Source organism: Delphinapterus leucas, chromosome 7 (assembly GCF_059928025.1).
Source record: "Delphinapterus leucas isolate spDelLeu-1000000601 "Yukka" chromosome 7, BTC_Dleu_Yukka2, whole genome shotgun sequence".
Classification (NCBI taxonomy): Eukaryota; Metazoa; Chordata; class Mammalia; order Artiodactyla; family Monodontidae; genus Delphinapterus; species Delphinapterus leucas.
Window position 1 is genome coordinate 85642513 of NC_143135.1, and position 24090 is coordinate 85666602.

At 36.4% G+C, this 24090-nt stretch overlaps 1 protein-coding gene across 5 annotated transcripts in view; it reads left to right on the forward strand.

Annotated features, from left to right (window-relative positions):
- The window catches only part of DDX10 (DEAD-box helicase 10), a 287937-nt gene that overhangs the window by 56883 nt on the left and 206964 nt on the right, over window positions 1-24090 (forward strand). The window contains exon 14 of one of the 5 annotated variants that reach the window (XM_089915517.1): window positions 1-24090. This exon is cut by the window's right edge and continues 1792 nt beyond it. The exons of the other annotated variants lie outside the window; for them this stretch is intronic. Coding sequence (XP_089771643.1) covers window positions 1-159 — 159 coding nt within the window. The 3' untranslated portion in view covers window positions 160-24090. 5 annotated transcript variants of the gene reach the window in all.

Genomic DNA, 24090 nt, shown 5'->3' on the forward strand with positions numbered 1-24090 from the left:
GCACCTGCTAGGAGGAATAAAAGAGATAATCAAGGTAAAGCACCTGTTTCCTGGGGTACTTGTAGGTGCACAGTAAATATGTTTCTCCACCCTTCCCTTATTTTCGTTTTAATTTTGTATGCCTTATTCTTGATCATTTCTTTGGAGAGAATTGAATGAAAAATGAACCTGAACTCTTATTCCTTATACAATTCTTTATACAATATTGTGACAAGAGTCACAATAGGAAATATTAAATTTTGAACTATGAAACTTGGATAGGTGTTTTTAAAAATTAATTAATTAATTATTATTTTTGGCTGTGTTGGATCTTCATTGCTGTGTGCGGCTTTCTCTAGTTGAAGAGAGCGTGGACTTCTCATTGCAGTGGCTTCTCTTGCTGTGGAGCACGGGCTCTAGAGCACATGGACTTCAGTAGATGTGGCGCGTGGGCTCTAGAGCGCAGGCTCAGTAGTTGTGGCTCACGGGCCTAGTTGCTCCACCGCATGTGGGGTCTTCCCAGACCAGGGCTCGAACCCGTGTCCCCTGCATTGGCAGGCGGATTCTTAACCACTGTGCCACCAGGGAAGCCCTGGATAGGTGTTTTTTAAAGTAACTAAATAAAAACTTTAAAAGTAGCAAACATACTTACTGAGTACTTTATGTATTAGGCATTTTCTAAACATTATCTCATTTGGTCCTTGAATAACCCTGTAGGTAGGTACTCTATCATTATACAAGTAAGAGGAAAATAACGGAGATACAGAGATAATAAAATAGTGAGGTGCACAATTAATTATTGGCAAAGTCGGAGTTTGAATCTAGGTATTCTCAGTCTAATATTCGTATCTTGACCAATAATCTGTTTTTTTGAAGTCTGATTTAGGTTTTCTCTTACGTTTTCTTCTGGACTTTTTATAGTTTTAGCACTTGAGTTTAGGGCTAGTGTTCATTTCAATTTAATTTTTGTGTACGGTATGAGGTAAGGGTTGAGGTTCCAATGCCTCCCTCCCCCCATGTGGATGTCCAGTTGAACCAGTACTGTTTTCTGAAATTACTGTCCTTTTTCCATTCTAGTTACCTTGACTCTTTGTTGACCATGTACGTTTAGGTCTCTGTGTTGACTCTCTTGGTTTTATACAGTTACCGTTTCATAAATAACACCGGTGTCAATTAGTATAGCTTTATGGTAAATCTCAAGTCAGATAGTGTTAGTCTTCCAACTTGATATTTCAAAAAATTTTGAGCATTTTTAGACCATTGCATTTCCATGTAAGTTTTTGAATCAGCTAGTTAATATTTATAGAAAGTCTTTTCATATTTTCATTGAGATTGCATTGAATCTATAAATCTATTTGGGGAGAATTAACAATATTGACTCTTCTGATTCAATATATGACATATCTTTCCATTTATCTAGGTCTTCTTTAATATCTTTTAGCATTTTTTAATAATTTTAAGCATGTACGTCTTACCACATATTTTGTTAGATCCATCACTTACTATTTTATAGTTTTCAATGCTATTATAAATACTTCAAAAAATTCAGTTTCTCATTTTTTGTTGCTAGAATATAGAAGTACAGTTTTTGCATACCAGTCATTCTAAACTGTCCTGTTAAGTTCTTGTGGCTGTTTTTTGAGATTCTTTGGAGTTTTCTTTGGATCTTCTCTGTAGCTGGTCATGGTATTTGTGAATAAAGATAGTTTCATTTCTTCCTTTCCAATCTGTGTGTCTTTTATTTCATTTTCTTACTTGATTACACTGTATGTTGAACAGCAGTAGTGAGAATGGACATCATTGTCTTGTTCCTGTCTTAGAGAGGGGAAACATTCAGTCCTTTACCATTACATCTGATGTTAGCTGTAGGTTTTTTGTAAATGCTTTTAACGGGTTGAGGAAGTTCATTCTATTTCTGGCTGGTTTAGTGTTTTTATCAGAAATGGATGGTGAATTTTGTCAGATGCTTTTTCTGCACCTATTAGGGTGAACATAGAGTTGTTGTTATTTATTCTGTCAGCACATTGATTTTTCTAATGTTGAACCAACCTTAAATTCCTATGATAAACCTCACTCATTCGTGATGTGCTTTCCTGTATCTATTACAGGACTCTATTTGCTAATATTTTGTTAAGGGTCTTTGCTTCTGTGTTCATAAGGGATATTGGTTTGTAGTTTTCCTGTAATGACTTTGAGGACATGACACGTTTTAAAAGCTTTAGATACATTTTGCCAAACTGTCCTGCAGAGAGGTCATATTGATCATTGTCCCACTGGCTTTATGTCCGTGCCCATTTACTAACACCAACACCGAATATCCACATGTTTTTACTGTTTTGAAACAAACAGTTAGTGAGAAATTCAAACTTACTATTTCAATTTATTTTTCCTTGATTCTGTTATTGAACATTATTCATTTATTTATCCATTGTATAATTTCTGTGTGTGTATTGCTTGTTTTCCTCTCTCTTTTTTTCTCTTACGATATTGGTCTCTTTCCTGTTGATTAGCAAGATGTCCTTAAACTTTAATTACTATTCCTGGCTTTTAATTATTTTATACCTCCCACCACATTTTTTGCCTGCCTTCCTTACTAGATTTTGAATTTCCTGAAATTATTGTCTTACTGACCAGTGTGTGTTCACGGCTTGTTACAGTGTCTAGGACCTAGTGCAGATTTCACAAATGTTTCATGAATGAATAAGTGAATCACTCATATCTTCTTTCAGTTTGATAGTTTTATTTGCTGTGAATTATGTAGAATTCATATATGTAGAGTATATTCTTTGAAATCTATATTTTGAAACTGAGTATGATTTGCCTGATTGACTTACAATAATTCAAAAGGTATTGTTGAATTTTCTATAAACATGAGCAGAAATGACTTATTTGACTTGAATGATATAGCTGTGCAGGCCAAGCTTTGTAATTTAGATAGTAAATAAAAATATCTAATAGCAATGATAACTACTGTTATCATTGTTAACATATCACTGTTATTCTGTTAACTAAGAATATGTTTGCATAGCATAGTATAAAAAGTTCTATCTTGAAAATACCTCCTTTTTTTTTTTTTTTAGCCATAACAAATGGGAAATATTATAGTGTTTGTGTCAAATGTGAGGGAACTTTTGGGGCAGTTACAGGATTTTTAAGAAGCCAATAAAGAAATGTTTTTCTGTATCTTCCTGCACATTTCCTAGTACTATACACAAAAAGTAGAGTTAAAATTATTGGTTCTTTAGCTGAAATAGAAATAGAAAGGCTTGTCAACTTTACCTGTTATCTGGCTTTGAATTTTCAAAATCAATACTTATTTGTACTCAGATTATCATTTTTTTGTTGTTGTTGTTGTTCTTTATCATGTTTTCAAGGCATTTGGTTTTGAGTGTGATTTTGTATCCACAATCTCAACTTGACTTTCCTATTTAGCCTTTGTTTTGGCACTTTATATTTTCGTATTGCATTGCAGCCATCACTCACTGGAAGCTGCTTTTTTCTTTTATTACCTGTTTTTAAGGATAGACCTGATAAAGTAAAGAAAACCAAACAAACCTTACACAAAATGGGAAATAATACTATCATTTACATATATAAATGAATCTATTCTTCTTAAGATTAAGTATTGGGTTCGCCGAAAATTTCGTTTGGGTTTTTCCGCAACGAACTTTTTTGGCCAACCCAAAACTTTTTCAGACACTGCTGCCTTTGTTCAAATAGTTTTGTTGCTCCTGTTTTAGAATTTTCTTTAGGGACAGCATACCAGGCATGCAAGGGAACTGGTTTCATTACCTCTATCACAGGCTGTTCTCTTTGTCTTGTTATCTTTTTCCTCATTTCTTGCTCCCTTGGAGCAGGTGTAGAACTCAATTGAGACTTGGAGTCAGTGGGAACACATTGGATTACAGATTACATGGAATTTGTTTATCATATCATTAATAAAATAATATATTTTTTGGTATTTTACCATATACCAGTGCTTTCCTTGCAAGTATTCATTTTATCCTCATGACAGGAAAGGCAGATGCTATTATTTAAAATTTCAGAGACTTTTAAGTGACTTTTCCAAGGTTACAGTGGTGGAGTTAGTACTACAATCTATCCCTGATGTCAGATCACATTCTCTTTCTCATTTATTCTGTGGCCTACCGTCATTTGTGTGTGGTTTACTTTCTGTAAATGGGTAGTGCCAGTGTAATTGACAGCACTGTAGATAATTTTGGGCAACCCATTGTGTGCAGACACTTTGAATACAGAATTGATAAGTTTACCTCTTTAGACTTGGGTATAAATGGAGAAGAGAGGTACTGAGTGCCAGGAGCAAGTGATATCTTCTGGAAGACTGCCCTGTCACAGTTCTTTTCCATTTGACAGGTTCAAGGCATTGACAGAGAAACAGATCTCCTTAGCGTTGGAGAGGGAGTCATGAGTGATGGAGCCATGAAAGAAATGGGCGGGAGAGAGCACACTTGGGCTGATTAGGCACTACAGTAGTTAAGAGAAGTTTGGTTGACCTCCCACATAGGGAAGGGACTTTTATTTTTTTTTATTTATTTTATTTTTTGGGGGGACTTTTATTTTGCCTTGCTTTCTTGGCTGTTGGGTGTCTAGAAAGTTAGCTTCCAGAGAGACAGTGTTAGAGAAGAGCGTGAATATACAATTAAAATGTTGAAATTGAGAATGATTTTAAAACATGTTCTTGGGCTTCCCTGGTGGCGCAGTGGTTGAGAGTCTGCCTGCAGATGCAGGGGACATGGGTTCGTGCCCCGGTCCGGGAGGATGCCACGTGCCGCGGAGCGGCTGGGCCCGTGGGCCATGGCCGCTGAGCCTGTGTGTCCGGAGCCTGTGCTCTGCAACAGGAGAGGCCACAACAGTGAGAGGCCTGCATACTGCAAAAAAACAAAAACAAACAAAAAAAATGTTCTTAAATATGAGAATGAAATCTCTAAGGAAATACTTTTCTCTCTCATATTTTACAGTTGTTTAGAAAAGAGACTGATAGGTGGATTCCATTTTAGCTCAGCAAGTGTCCTTTTAAAGCTTTCTCAACAGTAAACATACATCAGTCTTGGTTAAGATTTGAATGATACTGATAAATTATTCTTTGTCCTTAGAGCTGAATCTATATTCTGTTTACATTTTAATTTTATATTTTGGCACAAAATTCTTAGTAAGTATTTTAGGAACTCACTGGTGGTGGTAAAACATAGGTTAGCTAATTTTATTATTAAATTGTTGCTTATGAGTATTCTCTTATAAATATATTAGAAGTTCTTCATCAAGAATCCGATATTTGGGAGCTGGGATTTTTCTGCCTCTTGTCTCCTCTCCTTTTCCCTTTCACTCCCTTCTTGCTTTCATTTTTTTCTCCTCACAGCAGTGATTACTGAGTGCCTACAAGGTGCCAGGGGCTGTGCTAGGTTCTTAGTAAGTTTCAGAGCCTTATACTTTAGTTAACATAGCAGACTATTAAACCAAAATTTCAGTACATAATCTTAGATTTCTGTTCATTTATTGATTCTTGAAACCAAATGTTTTAAAGTGTTAACATTGGCACCACAGTAGAGTAGACATCCTGAGAGAAGTTGAGCCTTAAAGAATGAATATGAGTTAATAGGAAGGGGACTAAGCATTCTAAGCAGAGAGTACAGAATGAGCAAAACCATGGCCACAAGAAAGTGTGTGTTTAGTGTGGGAGCTATTTCTGGTATGATGTTTAGCTTCAGTAGTTAGCCTTTCTGAGGCTTAGTGTCCATCTCTCTAAAGTTACTACCTGGCAGAGTTATTGTGATGCTTAGAGATAGAAAGCAACCAGCACAGTTTGTGTATGTAGAAGGAACATGGTTAAAATTAGCTATTATTTCTACTTGATGAAGTATAATAGGAACATACAGGTAAAGGGTTGATAGAACTTTGCCAGTGCAATGGCTAGGCAGTGTCCAAGGTAGTGCTGAAAAATAAAGGCTTTTTCTGAATCAGGTCGCATTGTAGAGAGAAAAAGTGATGTATTTTATTTATTCCAGATGTAGTATCAGGAAACAAGACTACTTTTTGATTTTAGCATAGTTGATAGAGCAGTTTTCACATTTTCAGTGTCCTGCATTGATCTGGAGAGTGCTAAGGCCTACACTGATACCACAGGTCAGGTGATGTCATAGCCAGGTATTTAAGGAGAACTTATAATTTGGTATAATCAGACCATAACTAGGCAAGCACAGTACCCTGTGGAAATAAATCAATTGGTTATAAATAAAACTAAAAATGATGTTAGTAGTAGATATTTAATGTGGAGTCATTAAATGAAATTCATTATTATATGAATATTTTTCTGGGTGGAGTTCTCTGTCCAATTAACTGGCAATATTCTTGTGGATATTAATACTATGCAGTATACCTCTAGAAGATATTATATAGAAGATACTAGGTTATAGATATTGTTTATATGTTTAAGACTTGATTTAAAAATGGACATTAGACCATTGACAAAGGAATGGATAAAGAAGATGTGGTACATATATACAATGGAATATTACTTAGCCATAAAAAAGAATGAAATAATGCCATTTGCAGCAACATGGATGGACCTAGAGATTGTCATACTGAGTGAAGTAAGTCAGACAGAGAAAGACAAATATCATACAGTATTGCTTATACGTGGAATATAAAAAAACTGGTACAAATGAACTTATTTACAAAACAGAAATAGAGTCACAGATGTAGTAATCTTATGGTTCCCAGCAGGGGAAGGGAAGGAGGGATAAACTGGGAGATTGGGATTGACATATACACACTACTGTATATAAAATAGATAACTAATAAGGACCTACTGTATAGCACAGGGAACTCTACTCAAAACTCTGTAATGACCTATATGGGAAAAGAATCTAAAAAGAGTGGGTATATGTATATATATAGCTGATTCACTGTGCTGTACAGCAGAAACTAATATAACATTGTAAATCAGCTGTACTTCAATAAAAATTAAAAAAAATGGCATTAGAGAAAGTAATGCCCTTGTTTGGGGAGTGACTGGGCATGCTGATGAGCTGCTTTAGGAGAGTGCTGATTTAACTGTTTTTTTAGCCCCATAATTATTTAATTTAAAAATGAGAATGAACCATGTTAACTTATTTCCAGAAATTTCTTGCAGACAACTATGTTTTTTGTAGAAGAAGATCAGGAAATGATGAACATCTTTTGGTTTTCTATAATCTGCCATGCCTTTGAGTATTGCATCTCGTTGCTTAAACTCTCCACAACCTTGCACAGTATTATCCCCATTTTGTGGGTTAAGAAACAGAGGCTTTGAAAAGTTCTGTTGCTTGCCTAATGTCCCACCGTTGGTGAAGTGGCAGAACTGGAATTTGTTGTGCCCAGGCTCATCGATTCTTTTGACTGTGCTTCTTTCAATTCCTGTCATTTCTACATTTTAGCAGTTCTTCTTTACTTTAGTGCTCTTTACTTTTAGTGTTCCTCTTTACTTCCCACTAGCACTACCACTGTTCTGTCCCACACCGTTTTCACCTCAGACTTGGCTTGTGGGATAAGCCTCGTAATTGGTCCCAAATGTTGTTCTTCTGAGTCATCTTCCTGTGAACCTCTCTCAGATCTATTTTTTTCATGTGGTTGACCTTCCATGCCTCCCTTCATTTCATCCTTTTCAGTTGGGCTTTGTAAGCTAGCCCCTTCCCTGTTAAACTACTAGTCCAGTGCATTCTTCCCAGTGTGAGTTTCCACTTACACGGAAGGGATTCCTTCCCAGGATATTCTCACCACTCCAGCCTTTCACATCTTATCTTTCAAGATTCAGGGCTGAGCTTGCCTCTTCCTTGAAGTCTTTCTTTACTTACTTATTCAACTGACCTCCGGATTCCAATTGTCTATTTTGCTAGTACTTTTCTTTTTGGCTCTTCATAATATACCTATTTGAATGTCTTAATTTCCATTTCTCTTGGTGATTCCTGAGATTGTCATAACCTTTGTATGCAAGGGTCTTATATATTGCTGTTGAATTAAACAGAAGGGAAAACTCTTTAAAATAAAACCTAGGAGTCAAGAAACTTTATTCTCAATTTTTTGGTACCATGAAGTGGAACACAATCTTAAATGTTGAGTAGCTCAAATAGAGTTGGTATATATGTTCTTTTGTCTTCTTACAGGTGCTTTTATTTTATTTTATTTTATTTTTGCATCCTGTGCTTAATTCTTGTAGGCTTCATTCTAATTCAAAAGGAATAGTTACTGTGTGACTTGAAGCTTAAATGTACATACTGAGTTGCTATATATAGGTATATATATATTTTTCTCCCCTATTTGAGTTTTGTATGCAAATGATTTCCTAAGGATGTAAATTGTCAGTGGAAAGCTAAAAGTTTTTGGCTTGATGTTTATTCTTTCACATGCTGCATCATTATTGTATCAAAAATATTTCAACTTGTTTCTCTTCATTTCCTAGTTTTATACATATTGAATATTTAAAGGAACTGCTGACTAGTACTGGATTTTCTCATGACCTACTTTTATAGCCTAAATTTCAGGAACTACATTTATCAGGGCATGCTTATCTTCATTTTAAGCTAAAGTGGAGGTAATGACAGAAATTTGAAATAGGACAGGCTATTCTTGAAGAGGGTCATATAAGTTGCCCTTGAACTTGACTGTTAGGATAATCAGAAATAAGGAGCTTTTCAAAGTCATCAACAGGTGCTTGTGTACGTGTGTGTATGTGTGTGTGTGTATATATATATATATATATATATATATATATATATATAACAAATATAACTATAGAGAATTTAGACTAATATGCCAGGTTTTCTGCTTATGAACAGATTAGTTCCAGTATGCTCTTTGTGAGATCCTTTGTTCTTGAGTCTAAGCCATCAGTATATGTATATTTACCTAAAGCTTTTTAATGGGAGGACTGTCTTTGTGGTGACACTGGATTTAACTGTTCAAGTTTCTTTCCAACTCTTAAATTTTTCCAAATGTATTTCACTTTTGACTTTGTTCTTTTCAGTGTATGTTTTTGAAACACAGCTTCAAAAATCCATGCTGTGTCTTGAGTCCAAGGCAGCAGTTGAAGCTAGTGCCATCTGGTGGTGACAGGCAGAGTTAAATCACATTTGCTTTGATGTGAAGCTTTGTTTCTATCATGAAAGTTTCTATTTTAGGTGAAATGAAGGCTTGTTAAATGAAGCATTAATGAGATAAAAAAAAAATTCACTCCTTCAGCAAATATTTACTGCATACCTGCCATGTGCCAGGCATTGAAACATCACCATTCCCTCTCCTCATGGAGTGTTATGTTCTAGTGAAGGGAGATGGACAAAAACTATAAACATGTGCTGTGGGAAAAATGAAGCATGGTAAGGGGGTGGGGTGTAGCATTTCAAATAGTTGGATGGTGAGAGGCACCTCCCTGAGAGTGTGTAAGGCACTCTTCTGCTATTGCTAGATTAAGACGTTTAGATGTTTTAAGCATTTAAGATTATGGTGCTTCCTCTGCCCATATGTAATTTGAAACAAAAAGAGTACTACATTTTAAAACAGAGTCCTCAAGTTATTATTTTTTCCATGATGACTACTTCATTGCTTTTGTTGAAATATGTTATTTCAGAAACATTTTTTCTTAAAATACTCCAGTTTTGCTGGTGCCCTGAGCATGTGTTGTGAATAGCCAGTTGGTTATTTGCACTTGAAAGCTAGGCCTGGTAGGGGAATGGAAAGAGAATTCAGACCCTCTTGGGAGCAGGCGCTAGCAAGTAAATTGGTCAGAGCAACAATAATGTTATAAAATAGATTAAAGAAAAATTACTAAAAAAGTAAAATGAATGTTTTCTTGGCTCTTTTCTTTCTCTACCTTTTTTGCTGCCTTCTCTTTCTCTCTCTGGGTTAGATGATTATTTTCTCTTTTACTATTTGATCAAAAGCCTCTTTCTGTATTCTTTTTTTTTGTTTCTCCCCATTTCTTCTGTTTGTGTGGCCATAATAGTATACAGTGTTGTGGGATGTTTGTGTCTGTGTAATGAATGATGTTTAATGAATGGAACATACTGTTTGTCATTTAGAAAACTGTGTAGTTTTAACCTTTCCATGCCTTTTGGGTTATTTTTGATGAATGGGATTTGGCCCTGTAAGGGATACCACCACAGTTGGGATATGAGTGTTCCTTGGCCCTTTTTGGTATTAGTTCCTTGTTTAAGTTGTGTACTTTAAACAAGGAAAGATTAAGAGGGAGAAATGATTGGTAAGTGGGCTTTTGGTAGGCACATTGACTATACAGAGAAATGTGTAGTAAGATGTATCTCCTTGAGAGCAGGTAATAAAATTTATTTATTTTTTGGCTGTGTCAGGTCGTATTTGTGGCGTGTGGGCTCTTCGTTGCTGTGCACTGGCTTCTCTCTAGTTGTGGTGCATGGGCTGCAGAGCGCGTGGGCTCTGTATTTGCAGCATTTGGGCTCTATAGTTGTGGTGCGTGGGCTTAGTTGCCTCTTGGCACGTGAGATCTTAGTTCCCTTACCAGGGATCCAACTGGCGTCCACTGCATTGCAAGATGGATTCTCAACCACTGGACCACCAGGGAAATCCCAGCACTTCTTGCTTATAGCTGCATTCTCTGCAGCATCTTTTACATGGTAGACACTGAATGCTTGTTTCTAGTGTGGGGTCATTTTCTTTCAATGAGCCTCTCCTGTGGCATTCATTGACAGCACTTTCATCCTTAGTATCAAAATAAAAGAAAACAATAGTGTAGCTCTTCCTAAACAAACCATAATTAGAAACATCTACGATGAAGTTTTAATAAACTGAATTTAAAAAATTTTGTTTATTTTTCAAGCTGGGAGTGTTTTGCCATAGAATAAAAAATTTATCTCTCTTAAGCAAGAGGCAGACCATCAATCTCTGGACATTTTCTCCTCAAGAACGCTGTTGCTGTTTTTGGTTTTTTTTCCTTTCTTTTCTTCTTTTAGCTTGCTTGCTGGCTGTTAGAATAGAGGTGACAGACAGACCTGATATACTGTTGGGCAGAGAATCTGCTGGTTTTTATTTGGCATAATAAATGATTGAAAACAGAGTGATATTATGTTACAGTCCTAATAAAGCCAATACAGTGGTGATTCTTACAGTGCATTAATTTTAAGCTCTAGAAACAAGTGCCTTACTGTACTGGGCACTGTAAATGTCCCTGCAATATATGAAGAAAATCCTAAGCATTTGGCAAATGTGATAGAAGTCACATATTGCAACTTTTCTGATAGCACATAAAGGATGCATCTCATATTTTCAGGGGTAATCGCTCTTGATAAAATTTTCTTACTGTTGGTCTGTTCCCTCCCCACCCCTCACATTGGTGGAATAAGCGAATCAATTAATTTCTCAGTGGCAGTCAATATAGAGCCTACCTCCAAATAATAATTCCTACCTAAGTTTGTTTTCTAAATTAAAATGGCATATTTCCCATTATTTCTTTTGTGTGATCACAATTAGAATAATTCTTCCATCTGCACGCATTTTCATGTCTGCTGGTTTATGTCATAGGAAGCAACAGAGCAGAGGAATGCTTTCTTCCTTGCTGTGATACCTAATTTTGGAGATATACTAATTTCAGAATGTTTGTTGTAGGAAATGGTTGCATATTCCAGAAACAGTAAGAACTTGCTGAATAATGTTCTCTCCTGTGGTTTGGTTCAGCACTGTTTTTTTTTGCATTTTTTGATCTATCTGTACTGTTTTTCCTATCTGCTGACATTCCATAAAGTAGAAATTTACAAATCAAAGAGTAGGTAAATTTCTATTAGGTTCTCTATCTCTACTCCCCACCCAAATCTTCTGAGACTGAACTTTTTTTTTTTTTTAAGAAATCTGAAAAGCTGGCTTTTAGTGAATCTTATTTTCTCCTTACTATTTTCCATTAAGTGTTTTTAGGTTGACTCAATTTCAAGCATACTTAGTAGTACATGTTTTAATAGCTATTGGACAATTTTATTTAATAACTTGAACAAAGTAGTGGTGTTCAGTGGGTGTTTTTAGAAATAATAGTCTATTTCTAACTCTCCCCCTTCACATATTGCCCAAGAATATGGCATCAGTGTCCTGGAGGCTACCTACATATCTAATTTCCAGCCTGTCTGCTAACACCAGCTTAGCTAACCAGATTTATAATGGATTTGTAGTTACAGGATTAGATGTGGTATACTGGGTTACTCTTCCTCTCTTCCTTTCCCCATCTCCCATTAACTAGCTCTGTTCTGTGGTGGAAATTGCAGGTTAATTTGGCTTTTCTTATTCTTTTACTGAAAAGAGAAAAATTATTTCTAGGTTTCAAGAACCATGAAGAGTCTGAGATTCTACTCTACTTGCCATAAGTTAGCCTGCCATATTTTGATATATGTTGCTAGACAACTCATGGGACAGCAGGCTGCATGAGCTTCAAGTTTGCATTGGTTCCCCTGCCTCTGAAGTTCCACAGGGGCCATGCGGAGGTATCCCCAGGTTGGAGCTGTCCACAGGGTAGGTTTGTGTCAGAGCTAGGAAGAAGACTGCTAGCAAACCTGCCCAGCCTTCACCCAGAGGGAGATGTTGTCTCTATTAACCTGGTCAGGAGGAAGTCTGTTAATTGCCCCCAGGTGAGATACTATCTCTGTCTTCTAAGGCTGTATGCTATGTTGACATCCTTGAAAGATAATCTGGAAGAGTAACTGATTAAAATGTGCAGAAACATGAGAGACCCATAGATGATTATCTCTCAGTGCTTGGTAGCAGCAGAGTCAGAACTGTTTCCTTCTGGTTCTGTTTTGGTCTGTTTCTCCCAAATCAGAATGTAGAAAAACTAGTTTAAATGATCAACATGAATTCCAGAGACACAGATTCCTCCATGTGAGAACTGTTGTTTTTATTTGATAAGGCCTAAAATAGTGGGTAGTTACGTTTGCTGGGACCAAGTCAGGTGCTCCAAAGTGTGCGTCCGGAGTAACCTGTCCTCATGTTCTCATAGCACTGAGCACGCTGCACTGTCATATTGTTTGTTTTTCCCACCGTATGATGTACCTTTACGGAGGCAGGGAATATATATCAATTCATTTTTGTGTCTTTATATCTGTCAGGGTTGCCTATCGTAATAGGTTTTTAGTAGCTGTTTGTTGAATGAAAAGAATGACTAAATAAATAAACAAGTAGAGTCTTTTAAATTCAAATCTGGTTAATCTTTTGTCTGTTTAATCAGATTTCTTACCCCAATTTGAGACTGTACCATTTGATAGAAAAATGTACTGGGAACACAAGGGGGTCAGAAAATATTTGTTGCCTGAATGGGTTAATCTTAGGTAGGACCCTTGTGTTGGATTAGAAAAGCTGGGTTAGGTAGAGAGTAAATACCTTGTGTGAAATCTTTCTTAAGCCTGACTTTAATTCATCCATATCCTTTTCTTTGCGTATTGGTTATTTTGATCTCTAGGACCTGTTTTCTTGCTGTGTTCCTCTGTTGTTCTAGAGAAAATAAAAATTTAAGTGATATTTGGCTATTTCCCTTTTTCTAAAGATGGTTGAGAAAATAATTTAGAAAAACTAACTTCTTATGTTGAACAGCCAGTAATTTTATTTTATAGTGAGTTTACTTGTAGAGATTAGTTTGATCCTAATGCTGTCCATCAGTGGGTTGTTTTAGGTCTAGATGGGTATATACTTTTGAGCAGAGTGTGTATTTAAATCACTATTTCCAGGAGAGTTTGCAAGACTCTTTCCCGCCATTGTGTACTTCTTCAGCCTAGACTTAACCTTAGCAGAGGCAGGTGGAGGCAGGCTTCCTGTTTCTCAGTGCTGGCACAGACGCTCCTCCATTTGCAGCACCACTTGAGTCCTGGTGTCCCCACACTTAAGAAGCTTGGAGAAGCAATTTAAGAACTACTAGGCAGTACTGGTGCTGTCTCTTTTGAGACATGAGTAAGCACAATAATCAAAATTGCCTAGTTATTTTAAACCAGAAATGACAGAATTGTTTTGGCAGGTCTGTGTGTTCACATCTGTGTTAGGTTTATATGTTCCTGCAAAAAGTGTATTTAGCAGTATAAAGGAGAATAATGATTCATAAGCTTTTTCAAATTCAGATCTACAATTCATTTATACTTAATTATATCCTCATTAATATCATTTTGAATGGCTTTATATAGTTTTCTAGGAATTCCTCAGATTAGAAGTTGAGGGAAAGAGTGGTTTCATTGCAGCTGGGGAAGCATTTTTCCAGTAGTGTCCATGTGTATTGAGTTGCACATATTGTGTGAAATGTAGAGCCTTAGCATGTGCCAAGAAACAATTATTTAATGAGGCTCTATTTATGTTTCTGGTTTTCTCAGGTTGAAAGACCCTTAGAACACCAGCTTCTGTCTTATTCTGTTGAGGTCTCTGTAAAAACACCCATAGCCACTTCAGGGACTTATTTATTCCTACTTTCACTGAAATAATTCATAGTTCCCAAACCCAAAAGTCTATTGAAAGAATAAAAGTACTGAACCTTTAGGGATAGTGGGTTAGTCTGAGCATTTGGGATTGTTTGTGTCAGTTGGCCTTAAATATCTTCTGCCACAGTTTACCCCTGTAGTTAATCAAGTGTGTGTTTGTTTTACTCACTTAATGTGGACATGTTATTGTACCAAATATGAAACAATTAAACTTGTCAGCTCTCAGGAAAGTTAGAGTTGAGGATATAGGACGTTTATGTGGAAATGTTATATGAAAAAACAATATAAGATAGCTATGTAAAAAGGTTAATGTAAAATATTTACCTAAATAAAATGTTTTGAATTTGGGCTAGAGTCTTAGAGATCTTTCTGAGTAGGTGGGACTTGATTTTGCTAAAGGCTGTGTTGGATCTGATAGGTGGAGAAAGAGGGAAAGGGTATGAGCAGAGTTGGGGGCAGTAGTTTGGGTCATTAGTTTTGGAAGAGTAGAAGAGCTTTGCAGGAACCATGAGGCAAGTAAAGAGTGATTCTATTTATATATGTTCTTGTATTATCCAAGTTCACTACTATGACCACTACTGCAGTTTCAATATAAATCTGATCATAGTATCAAGTAAAGGAAAGTTGATGCAGATTCATCTTAAAACATGACTTCTGAAAGTTAGTCTTCCTTTTTACAATTCTCTGAGTAGTCTTAATTATTAAGTATTACAATTAGCATTTATAATTGTGATTTTTATCAGTGAGAAGAAAATAACTAAATCAGATACTGAACTCTTCTAGACCTTGAAGACCTGATATATGGTTAGATATGTTGGAAATTAGTGCATCATGTTATTCCCTTCTCAGTGGAAGATTTTCAGCATGTCTCTCATATCCTCTTTTTTTTTTTTTTTTTTTTTTTGCGGTACGCGGGCCTCTCACCGTTGTGGCCTCTCCCATTGTGGAGCACAGGCTCCGGACGCGCAGGCTTAGTGGCCATGGCTCATGGGCCCAGCTGCTCCCTGGCATGTGGGATCCTCCCGGACCGGGGCACGAACCCGTGTCCCCTGCATCGGCAGGCGGACTCTCAACCACTGCGCCACCAGGGAAGCCCTCATATCCCCTCTTTTTTGATAACAGCTTTATTGAGATATAATTCATGTATTATAAAATTCATCTATTTAAATTGTACAACTCAGTAGCTTTTGGTATGTTTCCAGAGTTGTCCAACCATCGTCACAATCATAGAATATTTCATTACCTCTGAGGAAATCCCACACCCTTTACCTGTTACTCCTCAAGCCCCCATTTTTCCTCAGCCATAAGCAACCACTAATATATTTTCTATCTCTACAGGTTTGCTTATTTTGGATAGTCTGTGTAAATGGAATCATATATGTGGTCTTTTGTGACTGGCTTCTTTCACTTGAGATAATGTTTTTAAGCTTCATTCATATTGTTGCATGTATCAGTACTTCATTCCTTTTCACGGCTGAATAATATTCCACTGTATAGATAAACCACATTTTGTTTATCCCTTCATCAGTGTCCATCTTTTGGCAATTATGAATGATGCTGCTATGAACATTCGTGTACAAATTTTTTTGTGAACCTAAGTATTCATTTCTGTTGGGTATATACCTAGGATTGCAGTTGCTGGGTCATATAGCAAGAACTTTTAACCTTTTGCAAGTCTGTTTTCCAGAGTGATTGTACCACTAACAGTGTACAAGAGCTCCAGTCCTCCCATATTTTCAATAGCACTTGTTATCATCTATCTTTTTGATTATAGCCATCCTACTGGATGTGAAATGGTATTTCACTGTATTCACTGGTATTCACTGACTTGCATTTCCCTGATGACCAATGAGTTGCTTATACTCATGTTGTTTTAGTTTGATTGAGTATACAGACCATAAGCATTAAAAGATGATTAACAATACCTGTTAGCTTAGGTATGTTATAGAAATATTTTGGAGGGAAATAGTGCAAGGACCTGTGAGGGTGGGACTTGAATTGAGTCTTGAAGAAAAGAATTTAACTACAATTGTGATTATAAGGATTTTTTTTAGCAAGGTGATAGCATAAACAAAGCCTTGCAGATAGAAATGTACATTTCATGTTGTGAAAGGGGACTGGTGGAGTTGTGAAGGTACATGTAAAGGAATCATAGCTAAATTTGGATAGGTAGATTGTGCTAGATTAGGAGGCTCAGTATATGAATTTGATCTTGATAGTGTAAATAGGGATCATTTAACATATTTCTGTTTACTCTGATTATATATAAATCATTTTTGGTAGATCAGTCTGATCAAAATATAAATCAAGGATAGTAGATAGGTGTCCTGTTATATGCTAGCTGATTAGTTGGTGTTGGCAACCTGGATCTCTATATTGAAAAGAATGATAAATTCAGTTTGGCTCAGTGGGCCAGAGTGTGGTGATTGAATAGTGAGGCCCACTTTCAATATGGTATGGAAGAGTTTTGACAGGATCAATACTTACTTCCCATTTCTAGGTAGACTGAGGTGATAGCAGTGAATGTAAGAAACATGGAGAGAAGTGTTAATGGCATAATACTGTGGGGGAAAAATGTTTGTGACTTCTACCCTGACATTCCTTTTGATTTCTGGGTAACTTACTTACCTGTATACTTTCTAATTTCTTTGACTCAGTCCCCATCCTCTTCATGCTTACCACTATCTTCTCCCTATTCTTTCCTTTGGACTGTTAAATTAGTCCCCTAACCGATCTCCTTTCTCAAATCCATCCTCTAACATAGCCATCAGAATTGTCTTAATTAAAGGCACATCTAATAAGTACTATTAATGATCTTTCTCTTGCTATATATATTATGACTCCAGAGTTATTGAGTCATGGAATTCATCCTATCAAACTTTTTATGGATTTTGTCCTTCCTGAAACCTTGGGGTACACGAGTCCATTGTTAGGTTTCAGACAGAAACACGTACGCGCGCGCGCGCGCACACACACACACACACGAGCCTGCGCGCACGCGCACACACGCACACACACAAAGTAACATTGAAAAACAGTTTAAGTCTGCATAGGGGCTTCTATGGTGTAGGTATAGTAAGCGTCTAATAGACTGATCCTCCTGCAGTTAAGAATCGTAAGTTTTGGACAAAACAAAAACTTAAAGACTCGAGAGAGAGCAAAAGTAAGGAGATTTTAGAGGAAAGTCAAAACTTGCAAGAAAGGACTGGCTGACACAGGGTGGATTTTCTGTTGTGGCCCTTCTGTCCTAAGGATGGGCCACAGTAACAAAGTGGGAAAAACTCTCATAGGAAGTATGCAGTCTTACTGGCCTGAGGAAAAGAGTGGGGCTAGGGCAGTTATGGCCCTCAGAGTGAGAGGAGACCTCTGGAAGAGAGAGCCAGAGAAGGAGAGCTCCAAATCATTTTAAGGCCATTTAACTCTCCTTTGTCAGCAAATGATAGAGCAACTAGATTTAAAAAAATCAATAGACATATGAAAACATTGAGAATGTATCTGGGTAATACTGTCAACTACCTAGGCCTAACTGATATTTTAGAACAATACATCCAACAACTGCAGAGTATTTATTTGTTTCCAGTTCACATGGTGTTTTCATAATACATTATATACTAAGTCATAAAATAAGCATCAATATATTTAAAAGGTTTGAATTCCTACTGAGTATGTACTTTGATTACAACTGAATTAAAATAGGAATCAGTAAAACATCTAGGAAGACCCCAAATACTGGGAAACCCAATCCATTCAAAGCCTGAAGATAGTGAGTATCCTTGCTAATTACCTGTTTTTGTCTTCTCGTTGCTAATATTGACATGAATATGCATTTTAAATAGTGGGGTAGAAGTACAGAGGAACACAGAATGGGTTACATATGAATATTGAAATCTGTATGTGGATTTTTTCCTTAGCTTTATTGAGATATAATCATGTAGATATTTTTAAAGGCCAGAATGGTAAAGGAAATAGAATTCCATCCATTATTATATACAATTTATGAAATAGTGATTTGTTACGGTGTACTATAATTCTTATAATTATCGTACTAACAGTGTTTACACTGTTAATGACGAGAATCTTTATTCCAGGAATAGGGGATTACTGCCGTATTTATTTCACTCTTCAATAGTTTGTTAGCTTACTGAAAGGTTGCATGTTTTATCAGGCCAAATTTAAAAGTTCTCTTGATGCTTAAAGGTCAAAGAACTGATCCTCTTTTGTTATTCTTGAAATAGAGAAACCATGTAATTTTATTAAACGCTTCCTTTAAATGCTTGGTTTTCTTCCTCATGCTTCTTGGAGTTGTCACCTATAATTTTTTTCTGTAAATGTCAGTATATATAGGGTGTGTACTACAGTGTGAAGTAAATTGTGGCTGAATCACATTTAATGTGTAAAATTTTATTAATAAAATTGAGTTATCATGAAAGAAATCATGCTGAAGCTAAGTGTTTAATGATCATTTAGAAGTCTAGAATTTCAACCAGATGTTTATTTTGACTTAAGTTTTGTTTGAGCCAAACCGAGGACAATAGCCTGGGAGACATCCTCTCAGATAACTCTGAGGAACTGCTCTGGAGAAGCATGGTTTTCAGCACAAAGCACATCGAACAAGTCAGGGATACCTTCCTTCAAGGTTTAAAAAAAAAAAAAGACCAGCGTGTACACGGCAAGTCGGTAGGGCCTTGGCAGCTGGGAAGGGAGTCTTATCATCAAAGGAGAACCAGCGTTGGCCTCCCAAGAAGGGAGGCATTTAATCTTTATTTTTAACATGGACATTCTTTACTTTTGGTCAGTGCACCCATTTCTTTAATAATTAAAGCAGATGTATGTTTGATAGGTTACAGACAGGTTGTTTTAGTTAGCATAAAATTCAAGTTAAATCATGAGTAAGCCAGAATGACCTCCCCATACTTCAGTATGTCAAACTTTCTTTCATCAATAGTGTGATGATTTGATACACATATATATTGTGAAAGGATTCCTCTCACAGAGTAAATTAACACATCTATCCCCTCACCTGTGTGTGTGTGTGTGTGTGTGTGTACATTTAAATTCTGCTCTCTTAGGAAATTTCAGTTACATAACATAGTGTTATTAACTGTGATCACCATGTTATACATTAGCTTCTTAGAGCTTCATCTTATAACTGAATGTTTGTATCCTTTTACCAGCCTTTCCCTCTTTCCCTCATCTCCCAACCCCAGGCAACAACTTTTCTACTCGCTTGCAGTGACTAGTTTTTATGTGGAGGTGTTAGAAGTACATTTGTGCAGGGTCTTCAAATTTAACCTAAGATTAAACCTGCTGATTTGCTTCTTGCTCTTGATGTGTACTCAACACAAGATAGAAAAAACAAGTAGAGGTGTCCTAATGCTGCCTTCAGCATGGCAGTGCTTTGGGTTTCTGCCACCTATTTCTGCTGCTCTCTTTACTTTCTCTCTTGTGGCATGAATTGGGTAGAGGTGGCTCACCAAGTAATTTATGTAGAGCTTTGGTTAAATTCACTGTTGTCAGCACTGATAGCATGAACATCCAGTAGTAACCAGTGATGCATGTGATGCATGTTTTGCATCACTAGCATGGATCCATCTTGGTGTGTTTATGAATGAGTAGGTAGCTGGTGAATATCATGACTCAGTTGGAACAGTTTTTGTTGTTCTGGCCTAATAGCCAGATTGGATTATCATATGCCATGTAATAGTCATTCACTGTGGAATGATCACAGTGGTGAAAACTTGTGAAATGGTTTTGTATTTGTCATATTCATATTATATACACTTCTAAAATAGAATTGGTAGAAAATTACAAGACAGTATTTTTCCCAGCACTAAACTATAAACATAGCCTAACATTTTGCCATTTTGAGCAGTAGCACCTTAATTTTTATATTTCCTAGGCAATTCAGTGTTGTTTTTTGATGCCAGATTTTGAGTCACTACTAGACAGTGAATGTCACAAAAGTTCCATTTTTGTCCCTTGAGGCCTGGCACAGTAGGTACTAAATAAATATTTGCTGTATTGAATTCTGGTAGCCAAACTATAATGTTAGAAAACATATAGCTCTTTATCATCAACTAGAAATGTGTTTCATATCGATTACCAGTGACTATTAGCAGTCTTTATTTCAGAAAGGAGACTTCATAATGCATAATAATTTGTACACACCAAATTTGTTTAATTTTTTTTTATAGATGGACTAACAGCACAACTGGAATGCTCATTAAAAATTTATGTCTTAATCATAAGGCACAAACCTTGCATAACTACTTCTGCACTTATCCTTGGTTGGAAAAAGTCTATCTAAATAGAGCCACTGTTTTTTGATTTTCAATTTTAAAAGTCTACTGTCCTTCACGGGGAGGGGGAAGGGTAAGCTGGGACGAAGTGAGAGAGTGGCACTGACATGTATACACTACCAAATGTAAAACAGATAGCTAGTGGGAAGCAGCCACATAGCACAGGGAGATCAGCTCAGTGCTTTGTGACCACCTAGAGGGGTGGGATAGGGAGGGTGGGAGGGAGGGAGATGCAAGAGGGAGGAGATATGGGGATATATGTATACATATAGCTGATTCACTTTGTTATACAGCAGAAACTAACACAACATTGTAAAGCAATTGTACTCCAGTAAAGATGTTAAAAAAAAAAAAGAACAGTGGTATCCTAAAATTTAGATTGTTCACAAACAAACAAACAAACCTACAAAATGGAGTCATCCACTGCAACATGGATAAACATTCCAAAAGGAAGCAACTATTACTACATATTGCCCTTACAAGTGTTAAAGCTACTTCGAAATGCCCAACCATTTCCCACCTGTCACGTTTTTAGTGGTTACACTTTTTTATATATCATGACTGCAAAGGATTCTCTGTGCATTGATTCCTGAAAATAACTGGTTCAGAACAAAGTTGGAAGCTAGAGTAAGCATGTAAGATGTGTAGTTCCTATGGTGTGTTCTCATTTGGAAAGTGAAGAGCATCATGAAAAATTGGAAATACTGAACGCAGGACAATTAAGCAGAAGTATTCTCCTGGAATTAATTTGGAATATTTAGTAAAGTTTTATATTAGTGAGTTATCAAATAATTGAGCTTAATTTTAGATTTAGTATTATTCTGAGCCAGATAGTACTTGCTTTTATAGGAGTATTAAGACGTTTAGTGACTTGAAATTTCTTAGACTTTTCTTGAGATGCCTTATGAATGTAAAATGCTGAATGCAGAGTGTGGGGTGTGTGTGTGTGTGTGTGTGTATGTATAAAGTAACATATTTATATATTACATTTATTTTTGACTGCCTTTTCCCTAGAAGTCAATCCAAGACATCAGTCTCTCAATTTACCTTTTTAATTCAGTGTTGACAACTGTTCTCATTCATTAAAAATTTTGTTTCTAACAAAGTTAGTTTTGATGCTGATTTATGTTGTAGTGAAGTAATGGACTCTATACAGGCTTGTTTTTTTGTTCTCATTTGATGCTGCTGTTCTTGCTGGGATGTATCATATCACTGAACTATTTACTGTTCCTAGTACACAGTATGACTTTAAAGGCCCAGTCTTAGTATGACCTTCACTGTATGCTTTCCCTGGTGGGTTGTCCAAGCTGAATGAACCATACCTTCATCACTGTTCTCATAGTGTTTTATACATTAATATGTTTGAGTATATCATTCACTTTACAAGAATTATTTTGGTAGTGCCAAGTTTGGAACCTATGGCCATAATCTAGTTTCCATGTAGAATGTGCTTGATGAAGCATTGGGATATAGGAAGAAAATATTAGAACCTGTATTTGCTTACCTAATCCTTTATACTTTTCTTGTATAATTTGATTTTATATACACCTACATATATTTATACACAAATTTTGTAAGTTAAAATGTGTATTGGGTACATATTTAACATGTTTTTACTAAAAGGTGTAAGTGATGAAAAACATTTATAAACTAAATAAATAATATGTGGGTAAAAGTTAAATTAGAGAGGTAATGTTAGGAATCGGAGAGGAAGGGGAGTAATTTAAGATATAGTGCAACCTTTAGCTGTAGGTGAGAGGTAAGATAAGAATAAGGTGGGTGACAGAAGGATCAAAGAAATTCCATTTTCTTGTTCATAACTTCAGTTAGCCTGGGGGATCTATGAGAACAGAGGGCAAACCTTGTTCACGGTTCTATTCCCTGTACCTAACTGGGTGAGTAGCCAGGAGGATAGCGGTTAAAAACTAGAAAGTCAGCATCAGAAAAGGTTGAATTTTCAGCGTGATGCATTTATATCTGTTTAATTTGCTTACTCTACTAAAATGCAGTCTCATGCTTCCTGCCTTTACTGTTCAGGAAATCAGATTTTGTTGGCTGAATGTTATGACCCCAACCCTAACAGTACAGATGCTATTGATGGGGAGTAAATGTGGGCCAGGAACAAATGTAGGCTGTGCAGCAGCCCTGGTGCGAGTGGCTGTGGCTTTATAAAACCTGTTCTTGGCAGGAGGTGCTGCCTGCCCTGGGGATTTAGAAAAACCTAGAGGTGTCCATGAGAGACTGCAAAGAGAAAAGCTGCACTAAACACTAAAACAGTGCATTTTAACAATATAATTAAAAATACAAATCTTTCTGCAAATAAAACTATTTGCCCTTGAGAAGGTCCTTGATGTTACTTCTTATAGCTTCTGTGCAGATTTTTTTCTGTAATTGATTTATATAGGAGTCATAAGTCTACTGAAAAAAAAAAATGTCTGCTGAAACTTTTAAAATCTCCTGCTTATGAACTAGCCTGGGTAGGCAAACTACCGCCCCGAGATAAATCTGGCCTATTACCTGTGTTTGTAAATAAAATTTAACATTTTAAATAAATTTTATTGGAACACAGCAGAGCTCATTTGTTTATGGTTACTTACTGGCTGCAGTAGCAGAGACGAGTAGTTGTGTAGTTATGACAGAGGCCATGTGGGCCATAAAACCTGAAATATTTATTATCTGACCCTTCACAGAGAAAGTTTGCTTACCCCTGAGTGAGTTGATCTTGCAGATATTTTGTGAATAGTTGTTTCTCTTTACTCAGATTTTATTTTATTTTTTTTTAATGTTTCCATGGAGAAGCTTACCTTTTATGAGACAGTATAGTGGAATGATTAACAACATTGACTCTGGAGTAAAACTTTGTGAGTTAAGGTCTTGCTTCAGCCACTTGTCAATTTTGTGACTTGGGGAATATTACTTCTCTTCCCTTTAGTTTCCTTTCTGGAAAGTAGGGCTAATAATAGTACTAGCTCAAAGGCTTGTTCTAAGAATTCAATAAGTAAAGTGTCTAGTGTACGGCAGGTGCTCAGTAATTAAATATTAGCTGTTTTCACTACAGGTTTTTTTTTTCTTTGAAATCTGAAATATAATGGTAAAAGGAACAATTCCAGGATCATACATCATGACAGAAGTTTGCACCTTCCCTCATACTTAGCCTCTGGCTACAATGATTTCGTTAGTGCTGCTACAGTTTTCTTCTTTAAAGATATTTGTCCAAACCACAGGAAGGTTAGTTTGTGGTAAATTTTATTGAATGTGATTTCTTTTGGTTAATCCTTGTTTATTTTTCATACATTGACTTCATAAAATCCAACCCAATTGTTCATTGGACTGGGTGATTCTTACATAGAGAATTT